The sequence below is a fragment of the Chenopodium album genome, chromosome 14 (assembly GCF_948465745.1).
Source record: "Chenopodium album chromosome 14, dcCheAlbu1.1, whole genome shotgun sequence".
NCBI classification, from domain to species: domain Eukaryota; kingdom Viridiplantae; phylum Streptophyta; class Magnoliopsida; order Caryophyllales; family Amaranthaceae; genus Chenopodium; species Chenopodium album.
This window is the reverse complement of record NC_137847.1, coordinates 6,416,453-6,442,730: the sequence shown is the minus strand read 5'-3', so window position 1 is coordinate 6,442,730 and position 26,278 is coordinate 6,416,453. Positions and strand designations below refer to the sequence as shown.

The window sequence follows — 26,278 nt, the reverse complement described above, 5'->3', positions numbered from 1 at the left end:
TATACCTTCGTATGTTCCTACGACGGTACAGTTGGCTGATATTTTTACAAAGGCTTTGGGAAAAGCTAAGTTCGAGTTTCTACTTCGCAAGTTGGGCATTTGTGACCCGTATGCTCCAACTTGGGGGGGGGGGGGTATTAGGATATATTTTAGGAAACAAGATAATTGTGAATATTGTGAAAGTATATCCTAGAGAATATTGTGAGTTATTTTAGGTTATTTGGTCTTGCCCTCCAAGTATACCTAATATATAAATATTGTATGTGGCCATTGTGATTAATGAGAATTACAGAGAATTATTCATTATAATTTGTCAACTTTCGATGGAGTGACTTCATTCTTTGATCCAAGTGATAGCAACATACTTGAATGCATTACTTTATAAACAATTAAATTAATTGACCATATATAAGTTAAACCTTGTTATTCCGAGCTTTTGTACAAAGCAAACCAAATTTCAACATAATATAGCAGAGTAGTTTATTTATGCTAAGTGGAGTAGAGTAAAGTTGAGTTTAGAAGAACAGAGTAGATTTCAACAAATTAGACCACAACAACTCAAAAAAATATGACGTTATATATATACATCAAATTGAGCCAAAATATACTTGTACATGATGATTGACTCGAGAAATATTTGAAGAAATTAGCACACGTAAGCAAAAAGATATTATTAAGAGCAACACACACCCACCTGGCCCTTGGCAACCGGGCTTGGGAAGGGGGCTGAACATGCCAAGTGGGTCCTTTTAAACCAACCATAATACCAAAATCCCAGAAAGACCCCTCCTTGTTACACTTTCCAACTATACAAATTCTAATCCCAATATTATTTTCTTTCCTTTTGAGGGAATTTTTTTGTTTTAATAATACTATTTTATGTGCAATGACAAGAACATACTGCACGAACCATTGGTTTAGCCTATCTCAGAGATCTCTCCCATACATGATACTAGTTTTTGATACATTCATCATCCCCAATTTCTAAGTGGTCACCTATAATTGAGAATTGTGCAATGTATGTTATCAATAAACCTAAGAAAGAAAGGATATATACATATATTATTTCATCATCACTTCTGATCTTGAGAGTTTTTTTTTTTAGTACTATTCTTGTGGAAGTATATGATTATGGATTTGATGCTTACATTATCAATTCTATTACATTATATTTGTTTAAAATATGAAGTTTCTATTGTTGGTAATAATTGATCATTGCTTATAGATTGTCAATTGTTAAGTTGCTAGAGTATTCTCAGTAACACGTAGAATTGATCGTTGATGGATCATATTAAATTGACATGAAATTGACCGGACAAGAGCAAGACATGCTAACTTACTCATTCGTAACCAATTAATAAAATATCTAAAAATTATTAAGGGGTATGCTATAGAAGCCTAGAATGGCACAACTCATCTCCACATTGATTTTGGCACATGGTCAGATTGTGTATGGGCCTTGCTTCTGAAAGATTGGAATGAGTTTAATACAACATATATTTTCCTTGGCCGCTCGGTTCAGACACGACTGCCTAAGCACGAGACATGTTGACATGGCACATAGACTTACACAACTTAGCGCAGCTATAGTAGGTAAGAGTCATGGTATCAAATTGTGTTTATATTACGGAGTAACAAATTCAATTCGAGAGAACTGGGATGGTGTAACCTTCATTTTTGTTAGCCTGGCTAATAGGTAAGGTCTTTTTCACATTAAATAATGCTATAATAATTACTTTGACAAAAAAAAAAAAAAAAAAAAAAAAAAAAAAAAAAAAAAAAAAAAGTTGAAGTTGATGTGTAAGATATTTTGTAATATCATATGTATATGGCTATATGCACCCAATAGGAGAACGAATAAGCGAAATACGAAGTATATATAAACCTTTTTGGTACGCTATGTAAAAAAAGTGATTAGAAACAGACGAATTAAGCTAAAAATTTCAAATAGTATCAACTTAGGGCCTATTCTGTTCAGCTTAATTTCAGTTCAGTTCAACTCTAATCAGTTCAGTTCAGTTTCTAATTTCCTTTTCTCATAAAATATTCAGTTCAGTAAAGCTCAGCTCAGTAAATCAGAACAAATCCTTAATAATTTCATTCTTATTGGTGGTAAAATTATTTCAACTAATTTGTTCGTTTATTGGTGGTAAAATAGTTTAATATCATTTTTAAAATTTCGTCAAAGTGACGTGTTACGAGTAAATTTAAAAGGGAAAAGTATCAATTTTTATTATAGGTGTAGAGAATAGTTTGGACATTAAAATTTCTCCTATTTTCAATTGGATCTTTAATGTACAGAAACACAATACTCGAGTACTAAATATTATTTGTGCAACATATAATCTTGGAAGAATCAAGCTAACTCATCTTTACATATATATACTACTATATGTGATAAGAAGTGATTGGTTATTCTATCATGAAAATATCATGTTCATGATTGGATGATTTTTTCAAAAAGAAAGGGCATTATTAATGAGCCACAGCAAAGTTAATGATAATACTACCCATTTATTTTAACGAACTAGCTAAGTTTGAATTCTTTCTAGTTGGCACTCAACTAGACTTCGACTCCTGGTTAGGATTTGCACACCATGCTTTATTTATAGCTATGTTATATGAATATCTTTATACTTTTAATGCTAGTAATTATAATTTATGCATTCTTAGTATAAATCAATGTAAATTTTAATATACTACCCAAATCTGTTAAGAGAGAAAACTAGCTATGACATCAAATATAATTTGGATGCAAAGATTTTGTATGTAGTTAAAGGTAAATTTTGTATTTTTAGTAAAGGCAAGATTAGGATATGAAAAGGGAGGGCAAGGCTTTTAAATGTGGTTGCACCGGATTGGGTTGAGTTAGCATATCAAACCTATCTTGATGTTAGACTTACCCACGCTCTTAATTTTTGTAATTTAACTCATATTTCTCCCTCCTATCCAAAAAACAACACAAATTTTCATATGTGACTAACCACTCCGTGTGGCCAAGGTTACTTATTTAGGGATAAAGGGGTAACCCCTAACTAATTGGGTAACCCCTAAATAAGTAACCCCTGACCGACCGAATAACTCTTGATTGAATAAGTAACCCCTGACCGATCAAATAACCCTTGATTGAATAAGTAACCCTGACTGACAAGTAACCCTGACTGATCGAATAACCCCTAATCAAGTAAATCCTGATCAAGTAACCCCTGAATAAGTAATTCTGACCGACCGAGTAACCCCGGCCATACGGTGTGGTCAACAACATAGAAAATGCGCTGAAAAAACAAAAATGACTCACTTTCATGCCATCTCTCCTCCAATGCCCTTCTTGTTCGACTCACTCACATGTAAACTTATTTACCTTGCGCGCTAGGCGGTTAATAAATTAGTCATTTAACCTGACTCGATCAACCGGCAACTTCCCTACCTGACCTCCTCCTCATTCCCTATTCATTAAAAAGAGATCGAGAACAGAAAATTGCGGTGGTCCTAGTGATCCTAATGATATAGAAGACGAGGTCCTGTTCCCTTATGCACCAACTTTCCAAGCAAATAATGTAATAAAGCACCCAATTTAGCTACTTTCTAGATGTCTATAACAAAGAAATATACTGTATATTATATGGACCATATTTTTAGCTAAAATAAGGATATAATAACAACTAATGCAACGACATAATGTATTACATCAACTATGCAACCTTTATTCTACGATATTATTGTATCGATGGTACTCATTCTAAGATACTCATCTGTTTTATTTTATTTTGTTGATTGTATTCTAAGATTTTTAAAATAAATAGTAATTATTTTTTCTATATATATGGTCTTGTAAAGCTAACACAATTCCTCACTACAACGAACTCACACTACACACATTAAGTTATTCTACCAATAACAACAATGGATACAGATCATAGTCTCAGTATGTCAACACTTTCTGAAGCACATCCTGAGACTATGGACTTCCTTTCTAATGCTTGGTGCAACTTTGCTGTTCAAGCCTTACAACCCGAGTTATCATCGGACGTTGGATCATCGATTCTTGTCCGAGATAGCACCATGAAGTCATTCGATTTGGTAAGTTTCTACACTATATATGCATCTATTCAAGTTGATATATATGATGTATATGGTTAGACCACTTAGCCATGTTCATCTTCGGCCTCAAGAGCCATATGATGCTTATAACCTTACATATGATGTTTTTTTTTTTTTCTTTTGGGATTGCAGAAGATGGAAAAGTGTAGTCCAAGAATGGAGGATGCAGATTATACGAACTCAGTACCTCAATGGAAATCAAATGATCTCAAGGTAATAATTGTTTTTTTATAATTACACTAGAATACAAGTACGCTCCATAATTATTACTCTGTACTTGATATTACTCCCATTCCTAAATTATTGTACCTTATGTATACGGATAAATAAGGAAATTGTTATTTATTACGATGATATTTCAACCTCATATTGTATAAAATACAGCACATAATTAGTTTTATAAATTGACAATTAATGACATAATGAACTTTGAAGTGATACATAATGTCGAATACAAAAAGTAGGTGTGTGATCCTACAATAATAGTCCGTACGCTTTTTTCTTATGAGTATATTTGCAGATATTCTTACATGAAATTCTTCTTAGGAGTATATATGCTTACATTTTATACCGTTCTTAACATTAACTTTAAAAAAAAAAAAAAAAAAAAAAAAAAAAGCTAAAAGCCTAAAAGTCTTAGCTAATTTTCAAGGTTTTTTAGATGTAGCTAGTTAGGCAGGTAGGACTCCTAAAGATAACATCATTTACAAATTAATACTACATATGACATATTTTTTTTGTTCTACTCACTTACTATTCCTTTAATTTAACTATATAAACTTTAACGTCTATTTCTATTTATGTACAAATCAAAAATCAACATGTGTGATCTTGCTAAAATTGTTTCATTGTATAGTATTCTAAGATCAAATGTTGATTATTTGCCTTAGTACATGAGTAGATAAAAAAAAAAAAAAAAAATACAAAGGAAGTACATGTTTACTAATTTTATGAAAACCCAAGGTTTTCCAGAAAGGCTCTAATATGAGATATATGTGGGGGCATAATCTAAACTATCATGTCTCGAATCTCATCTCTTCTAAACTTGTAGTTTTCAAACAAATATATTGTTACGGAGTATTTATAATTTTTGTTGATTTATACAAACGTAACCAAGAAAGGTCAAATCACTAAATTAATTGGTAGAAAAGGGAGGCTTAACTAACAAATTGATAGCTAAATTAATTGGTATAAAAAGGGAGGCTTAACAAACACATTGCAAAAATACAGTTGTCGCTTCTTACGAAGTACTCTTATTACTTAATATATTTTATTTATGTATAACATGCAAATCAGGGGTAATTAGGTCTAATAAGACAAGTTCAGATGAATAAACTTACCCTTAAACTCGTGTGTAAACAATAAGCTATCCATTTGCTCCATGTTCCTGTTCTTTCTCCCTTTCTATGACATAACCTACAAATATATTTGGAGTAAAGGGGCCAAGAGAGAAAAAAGATGAGGTTTAAGTGTTATGTTACAATTATTTCATGCACAAAGTTTATGTTAATTGGATCCCTCGAATTTAAATTAAAATTGATTAAAAATTAGGCTAATATAAAATACCCTTTTTATATAAATTATGGTAATTTTACAACAGCAATATAAATGTGATTTGATCTAAAAACCTTAGATAAATTCATCGTTATATATATACTTCGTATATACTAACAAGTAATTAATTGCTTCTTTGAGTTTATCTTAGGCATTAATTCGGGTCGGGCTCTAGATCTAAATTGGGTGAAGCCTCACGGGTCAGGCCACTCATGAGGCCATGATTAACGATGTTAACAACTCATTGATACTGATCTGTTATGTTGTACCATTACTAATCTTTAAGATTTTCACATTAAAGCAACCAAATTAGGAAAGAGTAAGTAAAAATTAAGTAATTCTCAAAAGCTAGCTGCCACCATATGTAGTGATTACTGTCTGTGCTTTAGCTTAAAAAGTTGTTTAAAAAGACAAGTCTTTGCTGTATTAAAGTACAATTAGTACCTAATTAAGTTAATTATACTCTTTATATATCCAACCACTTTTGATTATTTAACTTAAATAAATGTTCTAACTACTCTTTGATGTTTCTTTACATTTCAGTCTTGGATATGGATGCAACAAGCAATGCACCCGGAGTTGAACTACAATGGCTATAGGAAGAAATGGGTAATTCTTCTTTTTTAAAACACATGCTTATGAGGATAACCAACATATATGATCATTAACTTGTACAGTTTTCACATATACTATTTTGAGGTTGAAAAAAAAGGAAAAAAAAAAGGTTTTCACAGACATTAAAAAAATGTTGCTATAAGGTCAGGCCTAAGTTCCAAAATATTTAATAAGTTCGATAAAAATAAGTAAATAAACACAATTACAAAAACACGTTACAAATAAGTTCATTAGATTGGTAATATAGATAAATTTAAATAAGCTATGTAAGTCCAATTCACTTGAAAAAAGCACACCTGGTTATCATGAATTGAAATAATCAGTAGTCAATAATGTCCACCATTTTTTTAAAAAAAATAATAATAATAAAAATTAATTTTATAGTTCACCATCATATCCTCTATCCTAATTTATTTTTCATTTTCTCTATTTGCCTTTAAAAAAAATCAACAGTTTGAATGGAAGATGCCCTTTGGGAATGTGTCAATTAAGAAATGGGTAAAGGAGATGAAAGAAAAAAGGAAAGAAGGTAAAAGACTTCAAAGGGCAGAAGTGCATGCAGCCTTATCCATAGCTGGGCTTGCAACTGCGCTTGCAGCTATAGCCGAGGAGTCCTCCAAAGGACAACTCGAGCACGAGTCGAGCCCGGCCAGGAAAGCGGCACTTGCCTCAGCCGCAGCTGTAGTGGCTTCTCAATGTGCCCAAGTAGCTGAATCAATGGGAGCCAAGAGGGAACAACTCAACACTATAATCAGCTCAGCAATGAGTGGAACTAGCACAAGTGATATCTTCACTCTCACTGCTGCCGCTACTACATGTACGTTAATCATATGTGCTCCCTTTTCATTTTACGTTGCATTTTTATAATAATCATAAATTTGTTGACCGAAATTAAAATTATCTATTAGTTCAATAAAATTGTGTATTTGTTATATATTATAGCATTAAGAGGAGCAGCTACACTGAAAGCAAGATCAGGATGCAAGAATAGGTTAAATGGCGAGCCAGTTCTGCCAATTGATGTGGATAATTGTAAGCTTGATGAAGATCTTGATTATGTGAAATCCAGAGCTACTTTATCCAAGGGTGCTGAGCTAACTATCGAGACTGCTAATGGTACCAACATTTGCCTTTCCCTTTTTTTTTTAACCTCCGATGTTAAAAATAGTGTTTTTGGTCACAAATAGTCTAATCTAAAAAACGTGAAAAGTATTTTGTGAGCTTCTTGACACACCACTGAAGTTTTATATTGCATCTGTTTCTCCACTTAAAAAAAAAATTCAATATCTTTATGCTAATTTTGATCATAAACATTTTTCATAAAATATACATTGAAATTAATTTAATACAGAGAAACAATTAATATAATGACATTTATCTTTACATATTAATAAAGAAAAGTTGACATAGATGCATCTATAGAATTAATACTGTAAGTAAAATATAACCACAAATGAATGATGATCCAGTTGTTAAGAGCTCCCACCACTATTGAGTGTAAGCTAAGGTTCTTAATTAATCTTAATAAAATATTGTTTTTATTGTAGTGTCCAAAAGTACTAAATATTTACTAAATATATCCAAAATCAAACCTCTTTTTTTTAATACCACTCAATCCAGTCTAATCAAACTTATTATACAAAGCGTTATTTATAAATCGCAAAGAATAATCACATCAATCCAACATAATAAGAACTATATAGTTCTTTGTCAGAACAAAAAGCATGAAAGGGGCCGGATATTGTGCTATTCTACAATTCCAATTTCCCACATTTAATCGGCATTATTAACCATAATTAGACGCATTTTTGTCTTTACACATTTTGTCTCTTAATAAAAAAAAAACGGATAATGTCAAATCAAACAATATCAAGCTAATCTTAGGAACATCACCAACAACATAAAGTCGAATAGTATCTTGAACAAGTCACATATTTGAAAATAAAATTATACCTTGTAAATAAATAATTTGTCGGCAAATCTAATTTTTTATGATGTGTGCCCATATATTAGAATGAAACTAGAATAACAACAAGAGAGGGACCTTTTGGCACATATAAGATATAGTCATATAGTACAATTAGGTACACTTTTTTGAAGCATATGTTTCCGACTAAAAGTTCTAACAGCTCGTTTGATAAATGACAATAAATACTTCGTATAATACAGAATAACATAATTTTTATATATATTAATGGATGGAATAATTGAATACCTTACTTAAAAATCACCAACAGGTCAACAGTCCAACATGAATGAATCTTCATAAGTTCTGAATTTCTCAATTAACAAGTACTATATTTCAGAATTTCATAAGTTCTGAATTTCTCAATTGAGTTTTCTAATCTTCTATTATATGGGATGAATTAACAGGAAAGAGCATGGTGAGGATTGTCGCTTTGAATTTCTCAATTGAGTTTTCTAATCTTCTATTATATGGGATGAATTAACAGGAAAGAGCATGGTGAGGATTGTCGCTATTAATCTAAGCAACGAGGCAAAGGTAAGAAACAGAACACTTCTCTTTGCTCTCAACTACTGCATTACAGGGAAGAAAAAAAAAAGCTTCTGAACCATGAAATAGCAGAAAACTGAATGCAGTTTTTGTTGTCACAGGTGATTCTGAGGATAATGAAACGCAACTTTTTGAATGTCATCACAAACAAGAAGGATTGTAAGTAACAACTTTTGATCACTACACTGCACTAAGAAATTAGCTTTTTAATTCAGACAACTAAATTAACAAACTAGTTAAAAAATTTCAGGTCTAGTTCTTGATCTGCATGCTGAGCTTTACAAGGATGAAGGAGGAGAAGAATTTGATACTTGTTATCAAATCGTGTTAACGACGACAAGGGGGCCTATAAAGATAGACATGGCTGATGATTACCAGCGTTACAAGATGTGGGCGACAACCATCAATCGAATGTTGACAATGCCTCCAACACTTGCAAAATATGAACTTCAGTTCTGCAAATATTAAGATTTCATACTACATTTCTTTTTTATGTATTCCAGGTCTGTAGTCTATAATATGATTCTGTAAAATTTTTATGTACTCCAGTCTATAGTCTGTAGTCTGTAATATGTTTCTGTATAATTTTATGTACTCCAGTCTGTAGTCTGTAGTATGTTTCTGTATAATTATTTGAAACTCTATATAAGAGGTTCTACCACAAAACCATGTCTTTTGTACTGCTACTTTCACTTCATTACAACCAGTATCAATCATAAAAAATTATCAGTTATGCACCTACACTCTGTTACTACTGTACTATCTAGCACATTTACATAGTACTTTCGTCCTTCAGTAAAAATGAATCCATCCCACTTTTACCAAAAGTTGGGAGCTACACTTACAACCTTACATAATATACACTCTAATGAAAATTTAGGAGTTAAGTACACAACTACTCCCTGAACTTAGACTAAAGTTGCAAACTACTCACTAAACTTACAAAAGTTGCAATTTACTCACTCAAATCAGTTATGACCTACAATAAGAGGTTAATTTTATAAACTCCCTAAACTTTATGGCATAAAAGTGTGCAACTCCCCAAACTTCTTAACTATTTTAATGAAAATCTTTAACCATGGTTAAATTTTTATTTTAAAAAAAAATTAAATTAATTTAGAAATACTTATTTTTTAATTAAAGAAAATAATCCAACCCCTCCCCACCCACCCACCCCATCCCCCTACTGGCGACCAACTCTTCACCCCGATGCGATGCCCATTTCCCCTGCCCCTGTCATCGATCACCCACCCTCGACACCTTGCCTTTTTCCTTTCCCACACCCCTCCTCCCATTCCTCCACAACGACCTCCAACCCCACCCTCTCCCTTTCCCCTCCCTAAAACGACCCTATCCCATGCCCCCCTCCCAAAACAAGACCCTCCTTGTAATGGCCTTTCCCCGAAACAACCCTCTCCCTTGTTCCTCTCTTGAAAAATGACCACCAAACCTTAAACACCCCACTCAAAACCAAACTTGTTTAGGGTTTATGCGCAATTTTCAGGAAGGGTGTTCGTTTCGAGAAAGAGATTGTTTTTCAGGGTGGGGAAAGGGAGAGATGGGCGTCGCACCGAGGGTGGGGGAGCTGGCGTCGGCAGGTGTAGGGGGCTGGAGCTTGGGTGGGTGGGGAGGGTGTTGGTTTTTTATAATTTTTTTTTTCTAAAATAGTTTGATATTAATTCATACGTATGAGACAAATAACTAAGAGTCTAAGATTACGAAGCTGCAGAAGATAATAACCATTGATTATCACATTTGTTCGTATGTATATGACCTTTCTACAACTTTTTATTTGATAATTTATATGGAATATTAAGCTAGTAGCACAAGCTACGGAAAAAACACGGTTCTTGATATTTTAGCTCATACATATGATACAATAACTAAGGTTAGAGGCTGCAGAAGAAAATAACGAAGATCTTCAATACTGAACTCAAGCCGAACACGCATATAGTAATCAGTGGCTTGAATAGATTTCACATTGTACACAATAATTTGGTTGTATATAATTGGAATTTATTGTTGGCAGAGTGTGGTCTCATTTGTGATTACGGTTATGTATGGTGTACATTCTATAAAATAGATCTAGTCCACAAGTTCGCCAAAAATATACGAATATGTGAACAAGATCTCTTAAGTTGGAACATCCAACTGTAAAAAATTCAACGTACTGTACAATTTAGGAAGATTATTTGGCAAGTGAGAAGACAAATGAAAATACAAGCAACAATAATTATTACAATAAAAAAGTTCTTATAACCCTCTACTTTTGACATTATCAAGTTGTGCCCCCCACTTTTTGAAAGTTACTCGTTGTGACCTAATAGTACAATTAGTAAATCAACAATAACCTTGTCGTTATCCTACCGTTAATTATTTCCTTTCATGTTAATCCAATAACCGTTAGTAGGGGCCACTCCACATATTTATATACATTTTTTCCTCGATTTACATGCTGAAAATGTTTTGTTAAAGATTTTTGAGGTCATTTTGACCCTTAAAATCCAAATTGAGCTAAAATTTGCAAAAAAAAAAAAAAAAATGCAAATGTCTTGATTTGCATATCAAGAAATGTCTTGATTAGCGTGTCATTATTTTTAAAGCGCGGAAATTACTTGAATAAAGTTTTTCGGTCCTTTTATCCCTTTTGAATCCAAATTGAGCTCGAAATCGGCAAAAAAATAATGTAATAACCTTGTTTTACATGTCAATTGAGTTACTTCTTGACACGCAAAATGTGACATTTACATTATTTTATTGCCAATCCGAGCATAATATGAAATTGTAAAGCATAAAAATAAACCCCAACACCTTACACGAGTTCCCAAAAGGTCGTAACATCTACTATTCATACACAAATTAAAGAAATTAAAAAGAGAGATGATGTGATGAGAGTGTATAAGAAAAAGTAAGATACTATGTGTACAAATTTAGGGGTAGGAAGAGAAAGGTCAATAAAGCAAGAGAAAGTGTGATAAGATGTAAATATTGTGGGGTGTGAGGTAAATAGTAATAAGGGCTTGCCAAAAACGAACGAAAATGGAATGTTTTAAGAATTTTTACAAAAATGGAGTTAGTAATATATATATAGAGACACGGGATGTTCATATTTGTTTTAAAACTACAATAATTTTATAATAACATATCGTTTTTAAGACTAGCTTTACTCTATCCCGGCAATAAGTAATACATTAATAAAAATATGAACTACTATCTAAGAAATCAATAGGCCATTATTTTTAACAAAACTGTGAGTTAGCAAAAGCAAAAACTCGTATTTGAGATGTTAAATTCGAGTCAATTTTAAGATCTGTGTGATATTAATCGGTTCATAAATGTTCATAAGAAACAATGTCCATTATAGAATCATTTTCACTTCAATGCTACCACACTTTAACATATAAGCTGAATATACATCAGCAATAAACTTGAGTAGGATATCTACCTATCTCAAATCCTACCTTCTACGAAAATGATCAGAGTTATACGGACAATATCCACACAAATGTTCAGGTCATATGGTTTAGGCAACCATTTAAGTCCTCATACGTTCTTTCCTAGATATGATACAAAGTCAATGACGCCAATGCCTTTTTATTTTTAGTTATTCCTAATCCCTATGCTATAAGGCTTCTACCAGCACTCAAGCCACTACTTCCATCAGGCATCGGCCTTGTTTGGCAATTGACTGCTGGCTGTCGGCTGGTTTGATTGACTGGTTTGACTGGCTGTTTGTACTGGCTTTTTTGTTGGCTGTTTGACTTTTTATTAGTCTAAAAACATGTTTGATAAAATTGGTTGTTGGATGTTATTAGTAACTTAAGTAGCCAAAAGCTACTCCAAGTACCTTTTTCATTTTGATTTAAAAGCTACCTGAAAAAGCCATTTACCAAACACAAATTTTAGATATTTGACCAAATGAAAAAGCCAAAAGCCAATCAAAAAGCCATTTACCAAACAAACCCATCAACTTGCTACCTAATGCAAATACACAGTTGTCACACTCCTCTAAATGGTATCGAAATTGATTGCCAAATAGGCAAATAGCCAATGATAATGTTACACTAAATACCCAAATTAAATTAAGAAAATGCCCCCAATCAATATATCAATCCAGCCAACAACATTTCATTGTCATCATACTCATCACAAAACCAACTAGACCTTTAATAGCAAGTGGAAACCACGGATCTTAAAAGAACATGATCTGACCTTGAAACACCTTGGTATGAAAACTTTCAGGGTAGACTTTGGGTTTCTTTTATTCAAATAATTGAAGTTGGGCTCCTCAAACCCATCTTAGACAAAACATATATACCTTATATTTCAAAAACCAGCTTCCTAAGATGTCATAATGTTCTTAGCCTCTTAGGAGAAAATCTTTCAGCATCAATGACAGCATATAATTTGTCTCGGGATTAAATTAAGCACCAAGTCTCCCATTTCAGTCCGATCAACGGTTTACTTCAATCCATCAATCTCATCTTTCCCTTCTGAACATTCCCTCATCTCTCAAACCAGGAGAAATTGTTCACTGTTCTTTTGGTTTCACTAGAACTCCAAACCTCTTGATCTCATTAAGAGATAAGTTTATGCAACCATCAGCAATGAAGTGTTATTTAGCTTTTTTTTTTTATTATTTAGTTACAAATGCAAGGTACTCGGAAGGTCACTACAAGACTCTTAGAAACTGCTAAGCTTAATGGAAGCTTTAACAGTTTAACCCTTCTTTAGTAGGCTTCCACCTTTCTCAATCCAAAAATCAAGCTCCTTAACTTGCAATAAATTTTACTGTTTAAACTTTAAGCACACAAATTACTGAATTCAAATTAAGAAGTATAGTCAAACCAGAAATCTAGACAACACACTCATAAAATGGCATACCACAATATCAATATTACAGTTTTATGATATGTGATGAATGACTGATCAAGCTTTAAACAAGAGGTTACTTACCTCTTTCAAACTAGCAACAATGAGTAAAAGATGAATTAAATATCCAACTTTCCCAAGATTTACTCACCAAGCCCTGATTAATGTCATAAACTTACAATTAAATTAAAGAGCAAATTATAATAAAGCTTCTAAGAAAAAATGAACTACCAAGATGGATTAAAAGCCCTCGATGAAGAGATAGAATACAACTGAGAGAAATCATAACTTAAAACCCTTGAAACAGAGCAGACACCGATGGGGAACCAAGATTGATGGTGACAACTTGCCAGTTACCAGGGCAGTTGATAAAGCCACACTGGTGGCACCATCTCCAAGAAGAGGTCAATGTTTAAGGCAAGGAGGATAGGAGTCATAGGACAGAAAAGAGGGGGGGGGGGGGGGGGGAACAGGATTAGAGCTATACATAATAAAATGAAAAAATTTGGGAATTTAGTACAGTGAAATCCGAATTGAAGCTGGTGGTTAAATACATTTATATTTATGTAAATTTGTTTCAAAGCAAGTTGACAGTTTGAACTCGTTTTTGAAATTCAGCCCAAATAATTTCATAATCTCCAATAAAAGATGAAGTCTTTTCTAATAGCTGGATTTAGTATCCTAGAGTCATAAATTCCACATATAATACACCTAGGTTAAACATAAACGGTATTTCGGCTCTTCAGTGGACTTTGGAGAGAAGAAAGGCCCTCACTTCCAGTTTCTCTAAGGTAAAATCTCTACCATGATCATGAACTGGAACCATCTTTTTCCCAAAAAAGAAAGCTTTCCTTGTCAATTCTATCCTTACTGCCCTAGCTTCTCCCGTCTTAGCTACCATTCAAACACCCTGGTCAATTTATAATATATATATATATATATATATATATATATATATATATATATATATATATATATATATATATATATATATATATATATATATATATATATATATATATATATATATATATATATATATATATATATATATATATATAATTAAAAATAAAAATCATTGACATTTTGACAATAATTGTCGGGTTCTAGCGGTCTAAGTTGATGTGGATCTTAGTAGACCCAACGAAAGTAACACTGATAATACTCAATTTTTAGTTAGTCGCAGACAAAAAGATGCACTAAAGTTGCAGTTTTGTGAGTGGTTTAACTCCCTAAACCTATGATAGCAAAAGTTTATCAAAAGAAATTAATTGGGAAATTCTCTCTAGTAATCATGAACTTTAATTTTTTTCTCAGTGGTAAAGTCTAAAATATTTTATTATCAGTGGTAATCACGAATTAATATTACTAAGCAAATGGTAACATTAATAATAATAAAACAAAGTTAAATGATTAACTAGGGCTAATTTTGGTTAAATGACAATGAATTTACATTAGTACCCTTCAAATTATTTTTTAAAAAAAAAACAAAAAACTCCAAACCGCTCCCCAGACAACCAGCAGCCCCCCTCCCCTTGTCGGTGCCCGATTGATGGTGTCTCAATCTCCTCCCCCGCCAGAGATAAACGACCACCATAGCCGGCACACCCACACGAAATCCCCTTCCCCTGTTTTCCCTCTTTCTTTCCCCCTTATTTCTCACTCTCCATCGCGCTGCCCCAACTACCACCAACACCACCCACTTGAACCCCCGCCGTTGAGACCACCCGAACCACACGCCAATTTTCTCTCTCCTATGTCTCCCAATTTCAACCTCCCTTTGAAGGTCTCCAATGGCGGTTTCCACCTATTTTGCTTTGAACACTCTTCTTCACGCTGCCTCTCCTTCTCCCGTCATTGCCGCCGCGTCGTCCTCCTAATCACCGTCATTGATTTTTGCTTCTGATTGTACGTCGTTCTACATCTATTTTCGTATTTGGGAGTTTGATTCTAGGTCAAGTTTTGGAATCGATTGATGTTAGAAGGAAGAAAGAGAAAGGAAGAAAATTAAAGGGAAGGGAAAGGGATTTGTATAGGTCTGCCATTGATGCTGGAAATGAGAAGGATTTTCGAAGATAAGGGAGTTGTACAGGTCTTCCGCCATTGACGTTGGAAGGAGGAAAGAGAAAGGCAGAAAATTAGGGGGAAGGGGGAGGGGGGTCATTTTAGGGGTAATTGTGTATTTTCGCAGTCTAATAGCAAACCATAGTTAAGAAATTAACAAATTGTTTGATTTAAGTTATCATTTACTTAATAATGTAAAGTCGTGATTACCATCGATAATCAAAAGTTTTAGACTTCACCACTGAGAAAATATTAAAGTTAGGTGATTAGCAGAGAGAATTTCCCAAATTAATTCAATCAAGCTGTAAAATACTATGTTTAACCCTACTATAATCTGGAATATTCTACTAAAAAATAAAATTATAAAAACACCTAGATAAAATAAATCCTAAATGAACTAAAATAACCCCATAATATATACCCTATACAAACTTGGCTTGTAATACAATCCAAACCCAAACATTAAAAAGTCCAATAAGATAAGGAAATTTTGGAAAATAACACCACAAATTTCTCAAAAAATGGATTATAACACCATATATTTTCAAACTTTTATTATAACACCACATAAAACCTATAAATTGGATTTCACCACCACTTAACGGATTCTTGGATGGAATCCATAAGTGGGGCCTACAAAAGACACGTGTCATAAATGTATTGGTTAAGAAAATTTACAATTAAAAAAAAAAAAAAAAAAAAACCCAAAACCTTAACCAAGCCAGCTGCCACGTGCCCCCCGGCACCCCCTTCCCCCACAAAACCGGCGAAACCAGCCCAACTACCCCTACCCCTCTTCCCCCTTCCCGAAAACCACCCATTTCCCCCTTAATCAAGGCTGGATTGATAATTTGTTGGTTGCTGACCACCGCAAATCACTACCAATTCGAATAGCCCCTTCGAACCACCGCAAATACCAACCACAATCCACCGGTCAGCGTGAATCGATATATGTGGCGGTTCGAAGGGGTGCGAATTGGTTGTATGCAATGGTGGAGGTGGTTGCGAGGGTTGCTCGGTGCGCATTCGTGGTTGGTGTTGTTGATGTTTGTGGGTCTGAGAGGGGGTGGAATTCAGGAAAGGGGAAGAGGGAGTAAAGGCTGGTTTTTCCGGTTTTGGTGGGGCAGGGGTGCCTGCGGTTGGGGTAAGGTTGTCGGCGGCTAGAGCAGGTGGTGCCGATAGTGGAGCTGGATGGTTTAGGGTTTCTTAGTTTTAGTTTTTTGTTTTTTATTTATTTTTCTTTTTATTAATTAATAGTGGAGCTGGATGGTTTAGGGTTTTTCCGGTTTTTTCTTTTTATTAATTAATTTGTTTTTATTAATTAATTAGTTTTTTATTTATTTTTCTTTTTATTAATTCGTTAGTGGGGCCTATTAATTAGTTTTAGTTTTAGTTTTAGTTTTTTGTTTTTTATTTAGCTGGATGTGTTGTGGGCCCCACTAACGAATTTCATCCAAGAATCCATTAAGTGGTAGTGAAATCCAAATTCTGGATTTTTATGTGATGTTATAATAAAAGTTTGAAAATATATGGTTCTATAATCCATTTTTTGAGAAATTTGTGGTGTTATTTTCTTAAGTTTCCATAAGATAATTATTTATGAATATACCCTTTGCTCCCCATCAGACCCCATCCTTCCCTTCTTTGAAAAAATTTCAACCCCAAATTTTGCCAATTCTTGAGATCAAAAGCCCTAGGAATTAACTTCTACTTATTCTAGGCGATATAATATACTCACATCAGCATGTCTTATAGAGCCCAAAACTTGGATTCCAAAAATTATAAAAATAAAAAGTCCGGCAAAGTAAAATAAAAAATACAACTGTAAGGTCTACACTACCCTTTTACTTCTTTTTGATTAAAAAAATTGTATTTTTCAAAGTAAATTATACTTTTTTTCACTGACCTCATCATATAAAAGCCAGGAATAATAAGCAAGCCACACTACAAATTGATCAATTCAAAGATTAAATCACGCTAACATTAGATCTTTACTTGAATGTAATGTAAAGTAATAAGTTAAGAAAAGCGAGCCTAATCAGCCAATTGATCTGCAATAAATATACTTTCATGAATTCTGCAATTAATAATAATGATCCAAGAATCACTATACAGCAATCAAAGATTTACGAAGACTGCGTATACTTTAGCAATCAAATAAAATAAAAACTATACAGTTAAACCACATAAATACTGCCGGTCCTTTCAGATATACACAAGAGAAATGGATTGTGAAAAAGACATTGGCATAAGAAGGTAACCTGGCTTTGATGTTTATAAGTTGTAAGAGTTTGGTAAACCAAACCAAAGAATGACTCTTCTTGGCCTGTTTGCGAATCTAGCCTGCCATGCTGGTTCATCACTTTCATAGGTGAAACCACTCTTCATATACAGCTTTTTTGCCGATTCATTGTCAACCGCAACATGAACATATAAGTCAGTTAAGCCTGAGAATATATCAAAACATTATGTTAATTGAGATGAAAACACACGCTACACTTCTTCAAAATTATAAGTACAGTTTCAATTTTAAATCACTTGGCTACCACTCTACTAGCTTTCCAGCCCTACACCTTCCTCTAGGACCTCTACCAGTGTACCAGTCTACCACGTCTTTTAAGTTTTAACTCCCAGAGTCCCAGCCTCCTCGAAAACTAAAAAGAAAAGGAGGAACAAAGGGACAAGGCTTCAGGTATCAAGAGATGAGGATCACAGGGGAAAGGATGGCAAGCTGATGTATGTCTAAGTGACTGAGCCGCTAAGGAGAGAAAACTCAGAGAAGAGAGTAGGATTTGGGGCTGTAAATTTAAAATTGTGAAGGGTTACATAGGGAAAAAAAAAATGCCCAGCCATCCCAATTCCCAAGATGTCCCCATTTTCACGTGTTGTACCCATTGTATGTATTTTGGGCATAAACCACCAGTACCTGTCCCGGGAAGGAAGGCATACCTGTGCTTCATAAGCCTAACTTAGTCAAAAATTATACATCAACAAGCTACATATCAATTAATTAGAGAAGCTTACGCCTATATATCAATAAACTTAGTCACATACTATGTATCAGTAAACTATTAATCAATACCCGTGCTTCATACACCTATTGGATGGCATACCCATGCTTCATAGGCCTAACTTAGTCACATAACATAAGTTTCTTCTGATTTATCTAGTTTCAAGAAAAGAATGGTGGAAACTGAAATTATGGTTACTGTAGCAGTGTAGCCAGCAAAAGAGAGGATTAATATTAATTTTAATTTTATTAGGCGCTATTACAAATTTACAAGTAAACCACTACATAGAATCCGAAACCATCATGTTCAAATCTCTACCAGCATTTTAAGGAGGAAAAAGGTAGCCTGAAATAATATATGAACCAGAAAGTATCTGTCAGATACTTGCATAACAGGAGAAAGGAAGCCTTTTATGTCCTCTGAGTTCTAAGCAGCAGCACAATGTCCACCCTACCCAATGACTCAATTCTATTACCCAGCAAACCCAAGGAAACTTGATCCTGTGAAGCCAATGCTCCACCCTTAAGCCATTTATGAAAAACAGAAAAAGTAATAAGGATACTATCCCAGTCACAGCATGGAGGAGATAGCCTCCAAGTCTTACACAATATGAGCAAAGAGCTATATGGTACAGTAAAAGCTTAAACAGAGTACTGCCTTGTAGTAAGTGCAAGAGACTCCAACATCCATATGAAACTACAAACTCCAACACAAAACCCAAATAACTCAAAAGTGAAATTCTTCAGCTGCACTGCTGCAGATAGGCCAGGCACAAAATAGAAATATATCAACAGGTGATAAAGGTTTTCTTTTCTCATCCCTCTCTCATTTTCCCTTGATTCTTTTTGGTAGTTTGATGAAGCCATGTAAGAAAACAAGGAAGCAAAGTGGTATCTCGGCAACTAATATCAATTAAATAAACATTAACATATGACCCTTTTTGCCAAACATCCATTAAGTCTAAAACTTGAACCATCTGTTACAGAGACAGTACCCCATTCTTCAGCAACACACTTTGCTTTTGAGACGAGTGCATAACCCAATCCATTCCTGTGCAATTCCTTGGCTACACAAACATTGCTCAAATAAGCCCTCAAAAAATCAGCTCCAATACCCTGGCAAGTGCAAAGTTGGATTAGGTTTCACAAAGTTTGCTATCAAATAACTCAATAAAAAACATACACATCAACTAACATTAGGATCCACTTGGCACTTTGGCAGCCACAATTGTATATGTGAGTCAATGTGACCATGCCACGGAGAAGAGACCAATTAGAAATTTTTAATTTCGAGATGCTCCAATTAAAACTGAGCGTTGACCATGTGAGACTGTGAGTCATGTCAAAATTTTCCACTGTTATTTGATGACAAAATATAGTTTCAAAATTTCCCAAATCCAAATGCATGAAAGTAAGGAATTTCTCATATCAAAAACTGAATAGCATCCATAGATGTAGAGAAATCAGGATGCAAAATTTAGGCTCTATCCCTTTTCACCTTAAGCAAAAGTTTCAAGAGGAATAAGTTCATATACAATTGGGTAAGCTCGGATAAGGGCTACAAAATCCATTCATAACTAAAATAAAAAAAGTGAAGGTGAGGTAAAATAAGTTCAGACTTCAGATATGGGATGATCATGAAGAGCCTAGAATTAGTGTGCATTTAACTAATTACTCAAGAGCTGCATTAAGCCATTAACACTAAATGATTGTCTTTCATATTTTTGTGTTGTGAATGTTATACAACAAACTCACATTAGAATGTTGAGTAATTAATGATTCAAAATTCTTATAAACCTCCAAAGACAACTCAAGAAGAATTATTCAAAGAAATGAACTGTTTGTGCAACCTGCATAATTTTTCAAATGAAACATTTAGACTTTTTGCAATATTAACCTAATCCACTTTGACTAATTTTAGTGATTTATACATAAGAGAAAACATATTCTTGTAAATACTTATTGCAATTGTCTCAATGAATAGCCTATTAATATTCAATTGTTATGATTTTTACTTATAGATAATTAAAAATATTATTGGCATACAGGCCTGGAAAAACATTTCACTTAAAAAATAAAAAATAAAAATAAAAAAACACGGAGTATTTATGCAAAGATTTAAAATCCCATTTGATCTACACACATAAGGGAAATAATCAAGATTTTTTCATACCATTATATAGATTTATATATTCCTAGATATTATATGAAATGTGCTAATTTCTACTAGTAAATTGATACATTTAATAGCAGTAACTAGGGCACAATATAAGCAATTTACGATACAAAGTTTGATCATCAAATGAGATGAAGGCCCAATTACAATACAAGTACTAGCTATTCATTTTGGGTGAGTTATTTCTAAGTATGCATCTATAAAGTAAGCTTTTTCATTAACTATTTGATAGAAAGAGTTGCATAGTTCAACACCTAGCATAGTAGCGATTTGAAAGTCAAAATTACCTAATTCAAACTTTTAGATCTAAATGTGTTCCAGATTCCTTATACTATTCAATTTTGTATTTTTGGAACTGAATAACACACATTTCAATTTGCTTTTTTATGCAAAATATTCTTTATTCCTTCAGCAAATCAGAACAAATTTAGTTCTTTCATTGCCATAGAATTTCATGTATCCAAAATGTAACAAAAATTAACATAAAAATCAAAAATTGCTTTTCCCTCTAGCAAACCAAGATTTAATCCCCAAATAACAAGGTTATTTCTTTCATGTACTGTATAGAGTCAAACAATTCCCAAAAATCAGCTTCCACAATGAAAGAAAATTTACAGAAAACCAACCCCATAGAATAGAAAACCACAAATTCAGCACACTTGAGGATAGCTTACCTGTAACCAACAAATGAATGTAAAAAACAACTAACCATTAAACATAAGAAAATCAATTTCATTTTAGTAAATCACTGCTATCTCAAAAAAATGTTGGCAACGGCAAGCCATATACAAGCATTGTTTATTCAGTTAAGCAGGAGATATATCATCAATTCATCACAACACAAAAGAGAATTACAAATTCAAGATACCTGTGGCTTCATCCCTGTCATCTCATCAGGTAGCCTCAGACATTGATTAAGATCAAGCGTCCCAACCACAATTCGAGATCCTCCATCATCAGGGTACTATTATCATTGACCACAAAATCAGATGAAAATATACCTTTTCACATGTTTTCCAAGAGAGAAAAGTAAGACAGCGAAAACCATAAGCTAAACACTGCATGTCATGTGTGATCATAAGTGATAACCAGTTGAAATTAATGGACCACATATGATGTCTCATTTAACTATCTGCACAGAAATTTTGATGATGATGAAGTTTTTTTTTCCCATCCTTAGAGTTAGTAAAAGTTTTTATTACTAGCTGTCCTAATCATAGTTAATATTGCATTGGAATCAGGCATATTATATATGTAGGTTAAAATTAGAAAGACAAAGCGGTACATACAAGTTCCCTTATTTCTTTGAATTTTCAATGTCTTACTAATTATGGGACAAGGGTGTAGCAAATAACGATTGTATTGGGCAATCTCTATATTACCGTAAGGGTAAGGCTACTAGCCTCAATTCACCAAATGAGTAATGATAATGTACAGGAATAAGCACATCCATGTTTGGTGAAGATGGAAAACATATAGGCATATAGCACATCACCCTGAGTAGTTCAAACCATATCTTTCGTACAACATGTTAATTGAATTAAATTCCCCAAGATCTAGCAGAAATTTACAGACAACAATGTTAGACACACAATCTGGATCGTTGGATTGTGCGACCCACCATCCAAATTTAGGCAAACGATCCGTATTGGATGAAGAATTGCAAAGCAAGTAGGATTGTTATAGGATCGAAGATTGGGTAGGATCGTCTAATTCGATAGGATCCTGTTTTTTCACTTGGATTATTATTGGATTGTAAGGATCATGTAGGATCGGTCAAAATAGTATAGAATCAGTCAGGATCATTTGATCCTACATTTTTACATATTAAATGAGCCCAAAGCAATCTATCTTTTCTTTAAGCCTAGAAATTTACTACCCAACCACTTCAACTGTAACTTTTAGCATTTTTATTGCTTTAAAAATGTTTATCTAGTTATGTAGCAACCTTTTTATTACTCCTTTTATCAATTTCGTAGGATCATACGATTCTACGAACTAGTTTATTGATTCGATGTCACTCCCCTCACCAATCCAACATGGAATCCCGATCCACACAGACATATTTCATCCTATTCACAATTAGAAGGAAACAATATTGATCCTCCCTACTCAATCATAAACTAAAATAAGAGAAGTGTCCAAGGCCATCAATAAGCATCAGTCACCCCTGCAAGACGACTAAAGACTTCAATTAACATATGAGGATAGGTTTCTTATGTTTACAAAATCCAAAGAAGTCAAGAGTCATATGACACTGTAGCAAAGCAAGCAATTCAAGCTCAAAAACAATCCTACAATCCTAAAGCAGTTTAAGTTGACAAGCTCCAAATTCAATAACTCAATTCATAAAATCTAAGTCCTAAACACAATGTCCACAATGGACACATGGAGATGATTCAACTAGACTAGGTAACTATCAGAGTTACAACAAGAACACCAGAAATAAATTTCAAGGCATGTGTAATGATCAGTGCTCAACATGCATTTAGGAGGTAAAATAACCTAACTTGTCACTACTGAGATGATAGCTTAGCATTGGACTCTGAGGTACACTAGACATACTAGCTTTTGGTTCAATAGAAGCATCTGATAAAAAATTCCAAGACAGCAATGGAGACTATTAAGCCTATCAACTAGTAAGTCATGATTAAAAAAAAAAAAAAAATTGGTTCTCCAATTTGGTATTCAGGGTAACCAAGCTAAGGTACACCTAGTATGTACCTTGGAGAAGTAATGAGCAACTCATTGCTGCTTTGGATTAAGAGGGAGAGTTCAAGGGATTTTCGTCTTTGAATTTAGCTGTAGAAGAGCTAGGTCTAAGGGTAGTTGCCAGGTTCAGCTTATTACTTGATATAGATATAAAATGTAATATCTGTGATGGAAGATTAGATCCAATAGGATATGAGAGGTGGTAGTTGTGGACTTCTCAAAATTTGAACAGTAGATTCTTGAGTGCTCTCCTATAATCATTTTCTCAAATTGCAATTACTCGCTTGCTAAAAAACTGAAATGGAAGAAGCTAATAACAATGAGTCTCAGGAGCCAACCATTTTATTACAATGGTTTAACTTGGCCAAAGTGCCAACAAACTTGATACAAGTTACAAAAGGTTTGTAAGCCAATCACACCCCTCTTCTTGCACTTAATATTTCTATTTCAGCTAATTATTATATTAAATATGCCTCCAAATAAGATGCTGGAACTTTTTAGTCACAAATGTTAAGACTGAGAGATACTGCAAAATTTCCTCCTATGGCCTTTCTCACACTTTATTTCATTCCTACAAAATGAAAATATACATGCACTAGGAAGTAGGAACCAAATATGTGTGCGGAGGGTCTAATTTCTTGACTATGACCATAAGTCATACTATGCTAAGAAAAATTGCTACTTACAAAAGAAAGGTAAGGCAAGTTCCGAAATATTTTTGTGCAGAGCCAGAGTTCATTAATGTCGGTCATAAAAAGAAAAAAAAATGTAGAAGTCAAGAAGTCAATTACATCAATTGAAAAACTGAAGTGGGCTTTAACAGTTATTTAAAGTGTATCAACTGATTTACAGCCAGCCTTTAAAAAATTCATTACATTCCATAATGGACACTAGAAGTTCCATTGAGCCAGAAAAGGAAATTTTTTATGGAGTAATATCACTAATTGAAACAGAAATCCAATTAGAAAGAAGGCTAACATACCTTACACGAAGTGCAAAGATCTCCGGACAAGGCCGATAGATGCGACAAAGGAAGAGTGGCATTTATGCAAGAAACCTTTCTGAAACCCTCCCTTTTGCCTGCAACACGTTCTTTTAATGCTTCGAACTCTCGCTCAGCCAGGTACCTCTTATGATCCTAAAGAACTTGACAAATAAAACATGATATGAGCAATACATAGTCTCATTGACAACGAAAAATGGGGGATCATAATGAATAACATACATATATAGCATTTATATGAAGCTTGCTCAAAACCCTAGCCTTCACATCATACTTAAAATAAGGCCAGCACCAATTAACTCCTTATCAACCAACTAACCAGTATGAAACAGATCATAGGCCTCATTTTAGTCTAATTATAGTTCCTATCAAGTAGCAATTTTACAACTTCAAGCTAATGTTACAGCTTCAACAAACAATTTTTATAGCAGAATCACATAATTCAAACAAAATCTAAAACACAAAATTAACTCAACACCAAAACTTCAATTTCAATCGAAACAAAGCACATCAAATTCTAATGAAATCCGAAGCCAGAGTCTAACACACCAATCAATTGACCAAAATTTGTTACCTAACACAAAATTCCTATTCCAAATTCAATAAATTAGCGACGAAAACTTGATAGCAAATCACGCTCACCTCGATGCCAAAAGAATCCTCTTAAAATTTGTTTAAAAGTTCGGATGTGGGGACAAGCAGCATAACATTTGAAGGTTGTCAGCATAATTTAAAGCAATTCCTATTCCTATCAAACAGAAACTTTGCAACTTCAACTAACAATTTATAAAATAGAATCACACAATTCAAACACACAATTACAAATTCATCACAAGACACTTCAATTTCAATCAAAACTAAGTATTCCAAATTCTAATGAAATTCAATGCGCAACAAAACAATTGATCAATTTATATTACTCTCAACACTAAATTCCAGTTCCAAATGCAGTAAATTAACGACAAAAATTCAACAAATTACGCTCACCTCGAGGCCAAAAGAATCCTCCTTATACTCGTTAAAAGTTCGAATGCGGAGACAAGCGGCAGCCCAAAGCGCATCCTCGGAGACGGCTTCTTCGACGAGGAGTGCAGATTGATCGACGATTAACGGCTGTTGAGGAGCGTCGCAAACTTCTGACGACGAAACAGAAAGCTTGGAGAAGCGTCGGGAAGAAGAGAGAGAAAAAGTGAGGTTGGATGAAGGTAGTGATGGTGATGAGGTGAAGGAATTGAGGAGAGGAGAGAGAAAGTTGAGGGAAGAGGAAGAGAGTGGAAGTGTCGCCATTTTCATCCCTCTTTCTACACGACCGAGCTTTTTGTCCTATGAATTTAGATTGGGTTGGTGCACATGTTTATAACCTCGTTTATAAGTGGAAAGGGTGATACTAAATGCGGCCCCACTACGGACTTGTTCTTTTCAGTTCAGTTTCTATTTTCTTTTTTCATAAATAATCCAGTTCAGTTTAGTGAATTAAAACAGACCCTAAATGCAGGTGGGGAACTTACCTTATGTTCTTGAGGTTACGAGTTTGAGCCTCCTCTAATTATATTTGTTGTTTGAGAGGGTAAGCCTCTATTCACAAGTGTTGATATGCGGAACTGAATTGCCTTAAATATAAAATATGTCAGCTCAGTAGAGTCCTTCATCATCAAG

General features: G+C 33.8%; 2 protein-coding genes across 2 annotated transcripts; one reads left to right on the top strand and one right to left on the bottom strand.

The window, feature by feature from the left end:
- The first annotated feature begins 3,725 nt into the window (after positions 1–3,725).
- Positions 3,726–9,487, top strand: LOC145578729 (VAN3-binding protein-like). The gene is made up of 8 exons (XM_081636029.1): positions 3,726–4,080; positions 4,234–4,314; positions 6,199–6,264; positions 6,724–7,087; positions 7,213–7,386; positions 8,724–8,773; positions 8,887–8,944; positions 9,036–9,487. Exons 1-8 carry the CDS (start codon positions 3,904–3,906, stop codon positions 9,251–9,253), a joined length of 1,188 nt encoding a protein of 395 aa, XP_081492155.1. The 5' UTR covers positions 3,726–3,903; the 3' UTR covers positions 9,254–9,487.
- Positions 9,488–17,773: 8,286 nt separating this feature from the next.
- Positions 17,774–25,949, bottom strand: LOC145579961 (GCN5-related N-acetyltransferase 7, chloroplastic-like). Its single transcript, XM_081637273.1, has 5 exons — positions 25,610–25,949; positions 24,602–24,757; positions 21,776–21,871; positions 19,727–19,847; positions 17,774–18,168 (listed from the first exon to the last, which is right to left on the bottom strand). Exons 1-5 carry the CDS (start codon positions 25,913–25,915, stop codon positions 17,996–17,998), a joined length of 852 nt encoding a protein of 283 aa, XP_081493399.1. The 5' UTR covers positions 25,916–25,949; the 3' UTR covers positions 17,774–17,995.
- Positions 25,950–26,278: the final 329 nt, after the last annotated feature.